The sequence below is a fragment of the Corylus avellana genome, chromosome 8 (assembly GCF_965113065.1).
Source record: "Corylus avellana chromosome 8, dhCorAvel1.hap1.2, whole genome shotgun sequence".
NCBI classification, from domain to species: Eukaryota; Viridiplantae; Streptophyta; class Magnoliopsida; order Fagales; family Betulaceae; genus Corylus; species Corylus avellana.
In genome coordinates this window covers 5452714-5467536 of record NC_142497.1, presented here as the reverse complement: position 1 = coordinate 5467536, position 14823 = coordinate 5452714, and the positions used below count along the sequence as shown (strand labels likewise).

Here is a 14823-nt window from a genome sequence, read left to right as displayed (position 1 = left end):
CAAACAGACGACATAATGCTATTGAGTCTCTGTCTGTGGGGGGCTCCACAACTTCAGATCAAGGGGTCATTAGCAATCACATTACCAACTTTTATGAGTCCCTTTTCTCTGAGAGTCTCAGCTGGAGACCGAGGCTAGATGATCTTGACTTTGATATGTTGAATGTTGGAGAGGCCTCTAGGTTGGAAGCTCCTTTTGAGGAAAGGGAGGTGTGGGAGGCGGTGAAAGGTATGGATAGGGACAAGGCGCCGGGCCCGGATGGCTTTTCTATGGCGTTTTTCCAGGATTGCTGGGGGGTGATTAAGGAGGACATTATGGCGGTTTTTGCAGAGTTCCATGAGCGAGGTAAATTTGAAAAAAGTCTCAATGCTACGTTTATCTCCCTTATTCCGAAGACCAATGGAGCTTCCGATATTAGGGATTTTCGTCCGATTAGTCTTGTGGGAGGGACATACAAGATTGTTGCAAAGGTCTTAGCCAACAGATTGAAGGAAGTGATGGATAGGGTCATCTCTAAGCCGCAGAATGCCTTTGTTAAAGGTAGGCAAATTTTGGACTCAGTTCTTATTGCCAATGAATGCTTGGACAGCCGAATCAGATCAGGGGAACCTGGCTTGGTGTGCAAGTTGGATATGGAGAAGGCTTATGATCATATGAATTGGAAGTTTCTTCTTTATGTATTAAGAAGATGCGGTTTTGGAGAGAAATGGTGTTCGTGGGTTGAACATTGCATTTCGACTGTGCGCTTCTCGATTTTGATCAATGGCTCCTCTTCCGGTTTCTTTGATAGCTCACGGGGCGTAAGGCAAGGAGACCCTCTTTCTCCTTTCTTGTTTGTTCTAGTCATGGAGGCGTTTAGCAGGATGATCAATGCCTCGATAAGCAGGGGTCTCATCTCGGGTTTTTCTGTGGGAAGAAGAGAGTCGGATCGGGTTATTGTTTCTCACCTTCTTTTTGCAGATGACACTTTGGTTTTTTGTGGCGCAGACCCTAATCAAGTTAGAAACATTGGTGCATTACTTGTTTGTTTTGAAGCTGTTTCAGGGTTAAAGGTGAATCTGGCTAAATCTGTGTTGGTCCCTGTTGGTAGTATGAACAATACAGGCACTTTGGCAGGCATCCTTGGTTGCGGCTCAGCTTCTATGCCTTTGAAGTATTTGGGTCTCCCGTTGGGGGCCCCGTTTATGGTTAAGGCCAGTTGGGAGGACATGTTGGAGAAGTATGCTAGAAGGCTGGCCCCATGGAAACGGCTATATCTGTCTAAAGGGGGGAGGGTTACTCTCATCAAGAGCACCTTATCCAATCTTCCCACATATTTTTTGTCTCTATTTCCTATCCCTGCATCTGTGGCGAAACGTATGGAGAAAATTCAACGGGATTTCTTATGGGGTGGGATTAATGATGAGTTTAAGTTCCATCTAATTAGTTGGAACAAGGTTTGTTCTCCGATCTCAGAGGGAGGCTTAGGGATCCGGAATTTGCGTCTGATGAACAAGGCGTTGTTGGGAAAATGGTTGTGGAGATTTGCTCATGAGAAAGAGGCTTGGTGGAGGAAGATTCTAGTGGCAAAGTATGGTGAGGTTTGGGGTGGTTGGCGATCCAGGGAGCCTAGTGGTTCGCACGGGGTGGGGTTATGGAAGAACATTAGCAAGGGGTGGAGGTCGTTTCATTGCCAGATTAGATTGGTTCCTGGGTCTGGGTCCAATATCAGGTTTTGGGAGGATATCTGGTGTGGTGACAGGTCTCTCAAGGATGCTTTTCCTGGACTTTTCAATATTGCCACCAATAAGGATGCGTCTATTGCGGATAATAGGGAGTGTTTAAATGGCTCTGTGCAATGGAATATTTCCTTTATTCGCAGGGTTCATGATTGGGAAGTGGAGGTCTTGGCCTCTTTTTATTCTCTCTTGTATTCGCACTTGATGCGAGGGGTAGGGGAGGATAGGATGTGGTGGAACGATTCTAGAAAAGGAAAATTTGAGGTCAGATCTTATTTCAGAATCCTTGCTTCCAAAGATCATTCCCCTTTCCCTTGGAAGAGCATATGGCGTACCAAGGCTCCTTCGAGAGTGGCTTTTTTTGCGTGGACGGCCGCGCTTGGGAAGATTCTAACCCTGGATAATGTTCGGAAGAGAGGTATTATTGTGATTAACCGTTGTTGCATGTGCGAATCGGATGGGGAGTCAGTTGACCATCTCTTTCTTCATTGTGGGGTTGCGAGTACCTTGTGGAATGCTGTATTCTCTCGGTTTGGTTTGTGTTGGGTGATGCCTGGGAGTGTCAGGGGTTTGTATGCTTCCTGGTGGGCGGGTGGCAAGTCCCGTAGCGCTGTTGTGTGGAAGATGGTTCCTCTGTGCCTTATGTGGTGCATCTGGATCGAGAGAAATGCTAGATGTTTCGAGGATTCGTCTAGAAATATTGAGGATCTTCTACACTTTTTCTTGTATACCCTTTTCACTTGGACCGCTGGATGGCTAGCGCCCTTAGTGATAAGCTTCCCTGATTTCCTTTCTATGTTCTCTTCTTCTTTTTCTTCCTCTTAGTCGCTCTCTTGTATACTCCCTGTGTACTAGGGTTGCGCCCCTTTGCGCCTTGATAATATATCTTTACTTATCAAAAAAAGGATAAACTTCTACAAAAGATTTCCTAACTGTGCTAAACTTGTGAGTGAGTTTTGGTTACTGTATGTTATGTAATTTTATATGACTTATTACTCTTGTCCCCCACAATGCTAGTTTCTAAGGATCCTGTGAATATCCATCTTAGTTATGAAATGTGAATACAGAAATTAGAACCTCTAGTGAACTTATTGGTTGAAACTAGGGCTGTAAACGAACAAAGCCGCTCACGAATAGACTCAGCTTGAATAGACTCGACTCGGTCTCAATTCATTTAATAAATGAGTCGACCTTTGAACACAAGATTAGGCTCATTATTAAACAAGCTGAATTTGTATAAACTTGGCTTGACTCGTATAACTTCATTCTTATTATTTTTTATAGTATTATTTTCTTTGTAATGAGAACATGTAAAGTACATAAAAAGATAAAAAGGGATTCTCTTCATAATGTAATAGATATAGCTTGACTTATTGTAATTGTGACTCTTGATATAGACGTGTATTTGTGTGTATATGAGTGGGTTTGTGTGCACGCGTGCGTGTGTGTGTAATGAATGTATATAAATACTACGTGTGTGTGCGCCTGTAACTTGAAATAAAGTTTCTAAGAAGTTCCACTTCTAAGGGTTAAAATAGAAAAGTTCAGAACTCATTTGTAAGTGGGGCTGGAGTTGCTCATATGCTACCAATTTCAGTTTCCATTTGAAATATCTACTTAAGTGGGTTGATTAAAATGCAATCCTTTTATCAGGGGATATATGAGACAAAGGTGCCATTGGAGTTTAATGCTATACTCCAGATTGGTTGTGTATGTAAGGTGGACAAAACAGCTAAGAAACGAAATGTTCAGGATGGCTGGAGTCTGAGTGAACTTCACATGAAAACTACAACAGAATGTTCTTATCTGGAACAATCTATCTCTTTCTTTTACTTGTATCACAGCATCTCTGAAGGCCGAGCTATCTATATTGGGTATTTTCCTGCATCAAGAACAATATCTGTTTTGGTGGTTAATCCTTATCAAAATAAAGATTTATCACCATCATTTCTTGAGAAACAATTCCGTGAAGCTTGCCAAGCTGTTTCTGTTGAACCACCTCCTCCCAGTAATGGTGTCATTGTCAAGGTGGATTATGTTGGCTATGTCAAGGATGCTGAAAAGATTTTGCAAAGAGCAATAAATGAGCACAAACATGAACATCATGGGCCTACAATTGCTGTTATTGAATGCCCAAATGCTCAATCAATGAAGTTAGGCATACGAGCTCTAGATGATTTCCCATGTGTGAACATTCCTTCCAATGCTCGTGATAGTCACTATCAGGTTCTTGGGTGGCAACAAGTGGCTGCAAAAATTGGAATGCAACGGTGTGCAGCATCCTCCCTGTGGTTGAATGAGAGAATCTCTCTCTCAAGATATGCCCATGTACCAGTAGGGAATTTTGAACTTGACTGGCTCATTTTTACAGCAGATATCTTCTTTTCAAGAGCATTACGTGAGCAGCAACAGTTACTTTGGATATCTGATGATGGTGTTCCCGATCTGGGAGGCATTAATGAAGAAGATACCTGTTTTGCTGATGAAGTCCATCAACCGGTCCTTACATATCCTGGCGCATATAGAAAAATAACTGTGGAGCTAAAGATTCATCACCTAGCTGTAAATGGTCTTTTGAAAAGCAACCAAGTGAATGAAATGGAAGGTGGTGCTTTGTTTGGATATGACCAGGAGATGAATTCTGGAGCACATGTTCTAAATGAACAGGGTGGCATTGACGAGGATACCTCATGTGCACCTGCATTCCGTGTTCTGAAACAATTGATCCAAAGGTGCCTTGCTGATGCAGTCACATTTGGAAATGTATACGCTGATGCAATATTGCAACATCTATATCGATGGCTCTGCAGGTTGCAGAATTTTAATTTTGATTTGCATACTTCTTGTTTTTGGCACAAATTTTTACTGATTTCCCTTTTATATTTCAGTCCACAATCAAAACTTCATGACCCAGCTCTTCACCGCATACTTCACAAGGTAAATACTTATTGGATCATGTCTAGGGTGCAAATAGAGCTAGAAGTTGCTCTAATTCATTCTTGTGTCTTAATTTTCTTCCTTCTCTTATCAAACTGTCTTGTATTCCTCTTATAGAAAGTAATGGGAAATTTTGATAACGACTTAAATTCTTTTCTACTTATGAAGAAAAAGAGAAAAAAAGAAGAAAGAAAAATGATTTCATAGACAAGTAACCTTCTCATAATTGTTGTGCCTTTTAGGATGCGGTGATTCATTTAATATGAGAATTTATATCTGAAAGCAGGCCTGGTCAACTGATATATGAATTCTTTTGATTGTACTTAATATCTGCAGGTGATGGTAAAGGTGTTTGCACTATTGTTGGCAGAGTTTCGGAAATTGGGTGCCACAATTGTTTTTGCAAACTTCTCGAAGGTTATTATAGACACAGGCAAATTTGATCTCTCTGCTGCCAAAGCTTACTGTGATAGCTTGCTTAAAACAATACAAACCAGGTTGGTGTCAACCAAGAATTTTCAAGTAGATTTATTTTATTTCTTGTCTTCCATCCTGTAATTCTGTCTTTGCTGATTTGTAGAGACCTTTTCGAGTGGATTGAGCTTGAGCCACAGAACTTCTGGCATTCCCTGCTTTTCATGGATCAGGTTTGGTCACTTGCCTCTTCCTTGTAACATAGCTTGCACTACATAGGATCTTTATGGCTTTTTATTTGCTAAGTTTAAAGTATTAGACCTCAGTATTTCTAATATCTTCTGTAAGTGTCCATGTCACTGGAGATTTCACATTATATTTTGACATTCATAATTTTGTAACACCATCAATAATTTGCATAAAGTAGTCATGTTAGGAGGCATTTGAGGCACTGATACAGAAATTGGTAAAGCTACTACTGACGGATTGTTTACCTTGGCTTGAAATTGGTAGAATTGGCTAGGCTTAAGGTTGCATGAGCCTGAGTTAAATACAAGCATTTACAGTCATGTGTTGATGTCCGTATCTGTTTGGGGATGGGTCAGTACTGTTTCTAGACTTAAATATGAAGATCCTTATGTTGGTGTAAACATTTTAATAAAAAGGAAAAAGTCCATATACCCCTCTCAAACCACCACTCAATTGACAATGTCTCTCCCAAACTTTCAAATGCGACAATGCCCTCCCTAGACTATCAAAACATTGATAATGTTCCCCTAAGGCCAAAAAAAAGGACAAAAATGTCTTTTAAATTTCTTTCAATAAGACAAAAATACTCCAATAAATTCAAAAAAATAAAAATAAAAATAAAAAATAGTTTTAATTTTCACATCCTGGTTTTATTTTTATTTTTTAAAAAATAGTTTTAAGTTTTAAAATATATATAAAATAGTTTAAGTTTCAAAATATATATATATATATATATGGAGATGTTATGGTGCTTTGGCTATTAAGATCATTTGTGTTCATAAATGTTCATTAGAGAACTCTATTCCTATTAACCCATGTTGCTTTAATGTTTAATAGTATAATTATGGTGGAATTCCGGCCAAAGCTGATGATATCATACACGAGGAATCTGAAGTGGATATTGTGTCGAGCTGGAATATTGCTGAATACTTACCCAAGAAAATTCAGGCAAGTTTCTCAGTAATGTTTTTGCGGTCCAATGAAAGCCAAACTAGTAGATTAATAAACTAATGCTTCAGTTCTATTAGTTAAATGTCACTATCATACAAATTTATACTTTTAGGGGATTCATCTTCCAGATGCTGAGTGGTTAAATCATCTTCTGTGCTTCCTGCAGGACCATTTTGTTTTTATTGTCTCTCAGTTTATGTATATTCCCTGGAGCTATGCACAAAAGCAAGCTGCAATAAGAACCTCTTTGCCAGATGGCAACTCATGCACCCCATCGGTAACTGTTACAGCTGCTGAGAGTTTCGAATCACATATGACAGAATATCTTAAAGGGCAGGTATGAATGACAATGTTAATAGCCTAAGGTTGTATGACTTTTTGATTCCTCATTGTGCGTAAATACTAATTTGTTTTTTGTTTTCTTATTGACATTCTATAGATCAGCTCTTACTTCACAGACAAACTTCTGGGTATTGTTCGCGATACCATTCTTCATATGAAGGGGATGAACAGAACTGAAAATGACCAGCATATATCTTCCGGGCTCCCACAAGTCACTGATAAAATCCACAAAGGGGATGCTGCGCTCGAGTTCATTAAGCATGTCTGTGCTGTTCTGGCCCTAGACCAAAATGTTCAACATGATGTTCTGGTAATACTTGTTCATTTGGCACCATATTCTGTAAACCATTTTCCGACTCAAAGCATCATGCTAAGTCTGATGCAACGGAACATTTCTGCAGTATGCTTGACATCTTCATATTTGCAAAGAAACCTAGTAATTAGATGGTTCATCTAGTGATTTGTGGGTTTATCTGTTCTCTATTTCTTTTACCCTTTTAAATCTTGGTATTTTTCCTGTTGGAGTGCTCTCCAATTTCTAGAAGTTATTGCTTTATAGAAAAAGTATTAAGCCGTACCTAATTTTTTTTTTCATATTTATTTTCATGTATGCCTGCTTATTTGGTTTTTCCTTGGATCCTTGACTGAATTTGTTTTTTCTAGTACTTAGCTCATTTGGAGATTTTATAATTTTTTATTTTATTTTATCAAAACTGTTTTAATTGTCTTATATATTTGACCCCAATATCTTGTCTGGAATTCTGGTTTTGACAAGGTTGTACTCAACGAGGAATTTTGACAACTATTGCATCACTTAAAAGCTCTAATGGTAAAATTTGATATATTTTCATCAGTTTGGTCATGGACAGCCTATTTCATGATGGGATTGCCGTGAAGTATCTATATAAATTAAAATGTCATTTCCTTTCTTATTAAAAAAAAAAAAAAAATTAAAATGTCAGACAGATGAACTAATGGTCACAGCCACTAGTCGTGAAACTAAATAATTCTAACGTAGGCATTTGTCATGTAGTCAATGCAATTCCTCATACTGCCTCATATAATAATTATTTTAAAAACAATTTGCATGCTCGCTGGCGAGTTGACAATTGAATGAGAGACTGCTCTAGATGTTAAAAATTGAGGAATCTGATTCCGGTAACCTCTTCTGATTAGTTGGTATATACAAACAACAAAACAGTAATCATATATCAATACACATGCATATGATGTTGAAACTATTGGAATTTTCTTTTCTCATGCAAGCTTCAGATTTTGCCGGAATATCTTCTTAACTTTATTTCATTTGCAACTGAACTCTTCTGTACTTTCATCTTCAGAGGATCAACTCTTTCTGAAAAGTGGAACTGGTAGAAATGTCCTATATGGGTCTGCTTGGTCAGTGAAGTAATAGTTTGTTCTTGTGCCCCTATTCTACAGGTCATGAGAAAGAATCTGTTAAAATATGTACATGTGAGAGAGTTTGCTCCAGAGGCTGAGTTTCATGATCCTTGCCCATCCTTCATCTTACCAAATGTCATTTGCAGGTAAGAGGTTTTCTTAGAAGGTTCCAAAAAATCTTTTTTAGTACACTCAAAATGTACTCAGTTAAAAACTTTTTTTGTTCTTTTCTTTTCATTCTCTTTTAATCCCTCGGATCCAATTATCATATTTAACCTTTTCGAGGTTCAAACGATTCACTTACTATTTATCATTTTTCTGGATAGCTACTGCAACGACTGCAGAGACCTGGACTTATGCCGTGACTCAGCTTTACTGGCTCAGGAGTGGCGCTGTGCTGTGCCACAATGTGGCCAGCCTTATGATGGTGAGATCATGCAGAATGCTCTTCTTCAAATCGTACGACAGAGAGAACGTCTCTACCACTTGCAGGATCTGGTGTGCCTTCGGTGCCAACAGGTGAAAGCTGCACATTTAGCCGAGCAATGTGCATGCGCTGGCTCATTTAGGTGCAAAGAAGATTTGAGTGAGTTCCGGAGTAAGATGCAGGTTTTCTTGAACATTGCTATTCATCAGAAATTTCAACTTCTCCAAGAGTGTACCTCATGGATTTTAGAACTTCGATAACTGTTCTCCTTTGCTTTTCTATATGCTCGTTTAGATTCGTGACAAAAGATAACTGAAATGGCAGAGATTAAAATTATAATATTAGGTTTAACCCCACTTTTTCCTTCTGGGTTTCCAGAGGAAGAGGGAGAGAGGGATGGCTAGAGGAGATCCTGGTTAATTTAATTGTATAGTGTTTTGGTGTAATCGTGTAAGATATCAGAAAGCTGTACATGACTTTGAAATGATTCATTCATCAATGAAATATGTGTACATGGTGTACAATCCTTGACTATGAAGTTGCAGCTTGTGAATAACTGAATATTGAAGAGTTCAAATTCAGTAGAGCCCATGCACTGGTTCTAATAGAGAAAAAAATAGCCTTATAATTATTCTTACTCGAAAATATTTTTTTATAACTGTTATTATGTTTAAGTCTTGTCATTCAACGGAACAAGATTGATGTTCATCCACAGGTTGCTAATGAGAGGCAATGTGCTTCTCGTTACCTCGGTGAGAAAATTTCAACATAGAGAAACAAAGGAAATCTCCATTTTCTTCATAAAGATATGCTAATTTACACTGGCTATTCATATATACCTGTTGCTTTTTGAAGGCAATACCCTTTCACAGACTTGCAGTAATAAAACAGAACTTCACGATATTCATGCATTATTTAGCACCAAAACACGTCCAACTCGAATGTCCTAGATGGCTAATTATGACATAATAAACTCCAACTCTGAACACAGTCAGCTTACTAAGAGCTTGGTGTATGTTTCTGTTCCAGGCTGTGCTGAGCATGTCCAATAATCATACCGAAGAAAAGCCTCTTGAACACTTCACCAAAAAGACCATCTTTTGGCAGTCGAACCTCCAACAGGCTCATCCTTTTTTCTATTCTCCATTCCCTGTTTCAAGGACTCCAACCTTCTCCTGCACTTAATCCAGTACAGCTATATGATTGCAGCCAATATGAAGATAAAAGTTCAGAAATACATAAAACTAAACAGCTGGTGCATCAAGAATAGGAAAAACAATCAGGATAAATATTTTTTTGCAAAATATTTCCTTTTTGCAACTCAAGAAGAAATGCAAGAGAAATAATCCTTGACCTACTCATTGCTATGCATGAATAGCAGTTGAATGTGTAGTGTTCAGACCATTTATTTATCTGGTACACTACACTAATCTATAGAAATCACTTGAACAAAATGTTAAAATATTAACTAAAGAGAAATTATTCATGTCAATATTTTTCTCATATTCTTTCCATATCATCCTACAAATTCAATAAATCAACCATTAGATTTGTAGGGTTTACCACTGAATTTGTGTGGAGTCCACATAAGCCTACAAATCTAATGGTTGATTTGTAAGATGAGATAGGAAAAATATTGAAATGAATAATTTCTCTTAACTAAATGATCAAATTCACCACTTTTTATCATCTTAAGTTTTTGAGATAATTGGTAATTTGACATTGTATCATAGCAGAAGTCCTAAATTTGAACCTTGATTTAATACAAAATAGAAAGCTATTGCCGCGAATTTTCATTGTACTTCACCACTTCTCACCTCTAAGCGAAAGGATTTGGCTTACATTCATTGAATTTTTCACCGGAGATTTTCAGTTAAAACATGAATGGACAAGATTGCTTCTAGTAAAAAAATAAGTTGCCTTATCCTCCAATTTTGCAATCTTGTTCATTTACTTTTTAACAAGAGATCTCTGGTGAAAAATGTATTTGATGTATAAGCCAAATCCTAAGCGAATTCATCAACTCCTAACCTATACTAGTCAACTAAAAACAAACAAGCCTTAACCTAACTAATTGGGCTTGGATTTTCCTGCGAATCATTTATCAACTAATTGAGGCAAACTACATGTGTCTTTCCATCCCATCTACAGCCATATAATCATCAACTTGCCATTTATCACGTCCTTCTTCACAAAGTCCACTATGTTATTTTAAGTATCCTTTTATCTCTTTACTCATACTCATCATCAGAGCAACCATTGGTTTCCATTGCACCATGGCTAACCCATCTCATACAATTCTCCTTGTCTTTAGCCCACCTTTGAACAAAAGTCTTGATACCTTATTTCTCAAACGCCTCTTAATTTGTAAGGAGAAATCAAACAAGTGACCTATCACTAAAATCATTAATGGCGAATCTCCTAGAAGAATTAAGAGCTAAAAGATGCCTTTCATGCATGCTCTATGAAAACATAAGGATGTGCATGATAAAAAATTACTTGGTATCTGTAAGGCGACCATGCAAGCTCCATCTCTGGCGAAATCCTTCCATGCCTTCGAGTCCACTAGCAAGAATCAAGCGCCTACAAACGCAGGAGCAATGGCATCTAAGAATGACTTTCAAAGATAACTGCAAGAAGCATATGACCAGAAATGAAAAGCAAAGTGTATAGGAATATGATTCCAATAGAATGCAGGGAATAGTAATACCATTGGCTGACCAAAAGGCGTTTCTGGGTGGGTAATGTAATTAGAAGAACAGAACTTAGGTAGGTAAATAAGATTGGCAAGGGACTCCACTTGTTGCTTTTAGGGCATTATCATTCCACCAAGCCAGTCAAAAGCTTGGAGAAAGGTAAATACTTTGGGTTGACAGTCAGTGTAAAACTTTTGGTCACAATCATATTAATCCTCAGAAGTTCTAATCATGCTTATATCAAAATAATATGTGGTACGAGGATTTGGGTGCTCAAACCCTCATACATGTGATTAGATTTTTTTTTTTTTTTTTTTTGGGGGGGGGGGAAGTATATTTCGAAGAAGACTTTTAAAGCATGATCATAGGAGTAGCTGTAATAGCAGTAAGTGATTAAACTACTCCATATCACTGGCTATAACCCTATTAATATGCGCACAAAAGCTGATACTGGTGAACTCTTGTAGTTTGAGGTATATAGAGACTACACTCTAGTATGATATCAACGGTGTGCCCAAGGATTGAAGATGCCCTTTGCATTTTATTCTACCTTATTATGAATAGTTGAAAATTTCCTTTTGCACGCATCTACATTATACTTAGCAGACATGGAGTTTCATTTCTAATTTAGGTTACACTATGCTAAGGAACTCTACATTAATGGGAAAGATATGAAGATAAATTCAATGCCAGAAAGGTTGATGGTTATCTAAGTTTAGCATAGGTGGAGACACAAGCATGGACCAATCTCTATTGCCCATTGCTGGAATCAGTATTACTTGCTTTGCACATCATTATTAACAAGAAACAAAAAAAATAATAATAATAAATAAATAAAAAAGAAGACCTTGCGAGATAATAATCACTTGAAGAAAAACAGCCCATCATCTAGAAAAATACCTATCTAGTGATGTAACTTCTGATTCAAGTTGAGCAGCTCTCTCCCTTGCTTCATCTAAAGGCATTGATAAACCCAATTTGCGCTCACTATCTTGAAGTCGTTGTCTTATTTTCTTATCCTGCAAACAACAAACATTAAATAGTTGATAAAGTTTAGAGTTCTGTGGAATACTGAGTTACAGGTCCAAAAATTCATCAACACAATAAACATTGAACTCGGAAAATAAGAGAAGCAGAATAACAATATTCTCACCCTTCTTTCAGTGCATTGTCGATACAAAGCAATCTCATCTTGACAGAAAGGCTCAATGTCATTGATTTGCAAGCCTGCATCACAGTGTAGAAAATTATTATTGATTGGTATTCTGTCCTAGAATTATAAAAGATAAAAAACCATGACAGAAAATAGGTTTTACCAAAGCAAGAGTAAATCCAACCAAATAAATAAAAATGAAAAACTTACACAAAAATAGATTCCTCAGAATCCCATCACATAAATCAACTCCTTCAAGCACATGAGAGGCAATTTCTGGTGGAATGAGAGGTGATGGTGGCCCCATCATCAGATCGTCACCAACCAGAATAGTCTCCTCCATAGTTGGTTGTGAATCAACTGAAGCTCACAAACACCACAACAAATTCATGAGTAACTTAGTTATATGCTCAAAAGCAATTTTTCCTTTAGGATGAACAAGCTGTGTCATTCTCACCGGTATTCTTAATATGCAAAAGAAATCAGGCAAGGCATTTAGATCTCAATAGATTGAGGAGTAAACCTCAAAGCATTGCCTAAAGCCAAGACTTTTAGGCAAATATTATTGGATATGAGGTGGAAAAGAACTAAGTATTTGCTAAATTAACACCATTGGCTATAAATTTCCTAATAACCCAATATGGCACTGGCATTACAAAAAGACTTAGCAAGTTATATATTCATGAATGGTACGGCTTTGGTTTGAAGCCAGCTGCTTTGAACGTCTCATAATGCTGACATTTTATAAATATAGAAGCTTATACTACAATTCTTGAAAAAACCAAAACTCCGCATGCTATATAAATAGAAGTTGACCTGACATCAGGAATTATATTATAACACATTCACATATATCTGTTTCTTCAGTTATCAATTGGGTAAATGTACTTAAAATCTCACACATTAGATAAAGGAACAAACAGATTGCATGTCCACAGATTTCCAATAAACTTGCAGATTCTGTTACACGTCATGTAAATATAACTTGACAACGGCAACAGAAAGTTTAGGGAACTCCAGTACTAAAAAATATATTTTTATTTCCCTACACTTCTCGTGAAAATAAGTTTCTAACTCCATAAAATCCCAAAACCATTGTCGAGCAAAATATCCATAAAAATAAATAAATAAATAAAATAAAATTAAAAAATTAAAATTAAAACAAAAAGTATCTTGGAAGTGGTTAGCTGTACATCAATACTTAATTCACTGAAGAACACATGAGAAAACTATCAGGTAAGTAAGTGTTAGGTTTCCCTTACCATCCATGATTGCTGCCTTGTCACCCTTCCACTACCAAAACCCAATGATCAATTAAATTACAAGTGGGGCAATGGAACCTGGAAACCATCAGACACAAAACACAGAATAAGAAACTTCAAGAAAATACCAGAGGAAGGAATGAACTTTAAAAAGCAACAACTACACAGTAAGGATTTTAATAAGTTAGCTAAATAATTTTGAAACAAGTAACAGATAAAAAGGTTGCCCATTTTATACACAGGACCAAATCTATATTAAAGCAAAGAGAAACACACAAACACACTTCTTTTTTTTTTTTTTTTATAGACAAACAAACACAGAGATTATTGGAGCATTTCATCGAACAGATAAACGGCATAGCTTAGACCCATTTTTTAGTGTTCCATTACGATTAAAGTATATAAAGCCACAAAATCTTGATCCCATGTGGTCGGAAACGAAGTGGTTTCTTGATATTTTCAATACGACTGCGGATCAGAACAACTCATATGAAGACCCCATGGCGCAGAGAGAGAGAGAACGAGCGTACCAGCGCAAATGTCTGCGGAGAGTACCGAGTGAGGAAACTGACAGACCTTTAGGAAAAAAAATAAAATTGTTTGGAACGTATTTTACACAACATGCCATGCCATGACTGAATATTGACGCCCACAATTTTTGTTACAGCCCATTTACAAATTATGAGTGTCACGTGGTGCTATATTGTGAAAAAATTAAGCAATAAAACTTATCAAATAAATTTAATTATTTAGTAGTAAGCACCATATGTCAATTTAATATACTTAATTGTATCTAAAGGGTAGCTTAATCGGCTAAGAACCATACCTCATGAAGCAAAGGTTATTAGTTCGAATTCTCCTCCCCCTTGAGCAGACATGCAAAATAAATAAATATTTAATTGAAAAAAAAAATTGTTCTGACTCAATTTAAAAGAAAACTTTGCTTCTTTAGTAATAAGTTTCTCAATTTATTTCCGATTGTTTGGACGTGATGATATATTTTATCCCAAGGTAGAGTATAAGGTGTAATCAACCATAGGCAGGGACAGAGGTATGATTTAATATGGGCAGGGGCCAAAGGCTAATAAATTGTTTTGCTATAGCCGGTATGAAAAAAAAAAAAAAAAAAAAAAATACCCTTAAAAATTATTATTTTTACCTATATCAGCCACCCCCTTCCTTCACTGACCATGGGTATTGTTGGGAACTGAGCGTCCACTCATAAGCCTAGATTCCAATTAGAAAGTTTGGCCCATACCGGCCCACTAGCAAT

The 14823-nt window shown here is 37.2% G+C and overlaps 2 protein-coding genes across 4 annotated transcripts in view; one reads left to right on the top strand and one right to left on the bottom strand.

Moving 5' to 3' along the window:
* Positions 1–8970, top strand: part of LOC132163250 (DNA polymerase epsilon catalytic subunit A) — a 31840-nt gene extending 22870 nt beyond the window's left edge. The window contains exons 33-41 of the mRNA XM_059573460.2: positions 3372–4528; positions 4607–4655; positions 4992–5152; positions 5236–5302; positions 6156–6266; positions 6436–6606; positions 6709–6921; positions 8052–8158; positions 8339–8970. Of these exons, the coding sequence (XP_059429443.2) occupies positions 3372–4528; positions 4607–4655; positions 4992–5152; positions 5236–5302; positions 6156–6266; positions 6436–6606; positions 6709–6921; positions 8052–8158; positions 8339–8699 (2397 nt within the window). The 3' untranslated portion in view covers positions 8700–8970. The remainder of the gene's footprint in view (positions 1–3371; positions 4529–4606; positions 4656–4991; positions 5153–5235; positions 5303–6155; positions 6267–6435; positions 6607–6708; positions 6922–8051; positions 8159–8338) is intronic.
* Positions 8971–9213: 243 nt separating this feature from the next.
* LOC132164109 (uncharacterized) lies at positions 9214–14202 on the bottom strand. Of its 3 annotated transcripts, none has more exons than XM_059574530.2 (7): positions 14081–14196; positions 13551–13628; positions 12499–12648; positions 12289–12362; positions 12036–12154; positions 10939–11022; positions 9214–9614 (listed from the first exon to the last, which is right to left on the bottom strand). In XM_059574530.2, exons 2-7 carry the CDS (start codon positions 13555–13557, stop codon positions 9521–9523), a joined length of 528 nt encoding a protein of 175 aa, XP_059430513.1. In that variant the 5' UTR covers positions 13558–13628; positions 14081–14196; the 3' UTR covers positions 9214–9520. The 3 variants fall into 3 exon arrangements, with proteins under 3 accessions (XP_059430513.1, XP_059430514.1, XP_059430515.1); XM_059574531.2 differs by having other exon boundaries at positions 9510–9634; positions 14081–14202; XM_059574532.2 differs by having other exon boundaries at positions 9510–9619; positions 14081–14201.
* Positions 14203–14823: the final 621 nt, after the last annotated feature.

What these genes read in the sequence shown, in the direction of transcription:
- LOC132164109 (XM_059574530.2), bottom strand. An exon ending in GACAATGCACTGAAAGAAGG is followed by an intron (nt 12,155 to 12,288) that starts GTGAGAATATTG and finishes TGTTGTTTGCAG; the next exon opens with GATAAGAAAATAAGACAACG. An exon ending in GAAGTTACATCACTAGATAG is followed by an intron (nt 11,023 to 12,035) that starts GTATTTTTCTAG and finishes CTGCGTTTGTAG; the next exon opens with GCGCTTGATTCTTGCTAGTG.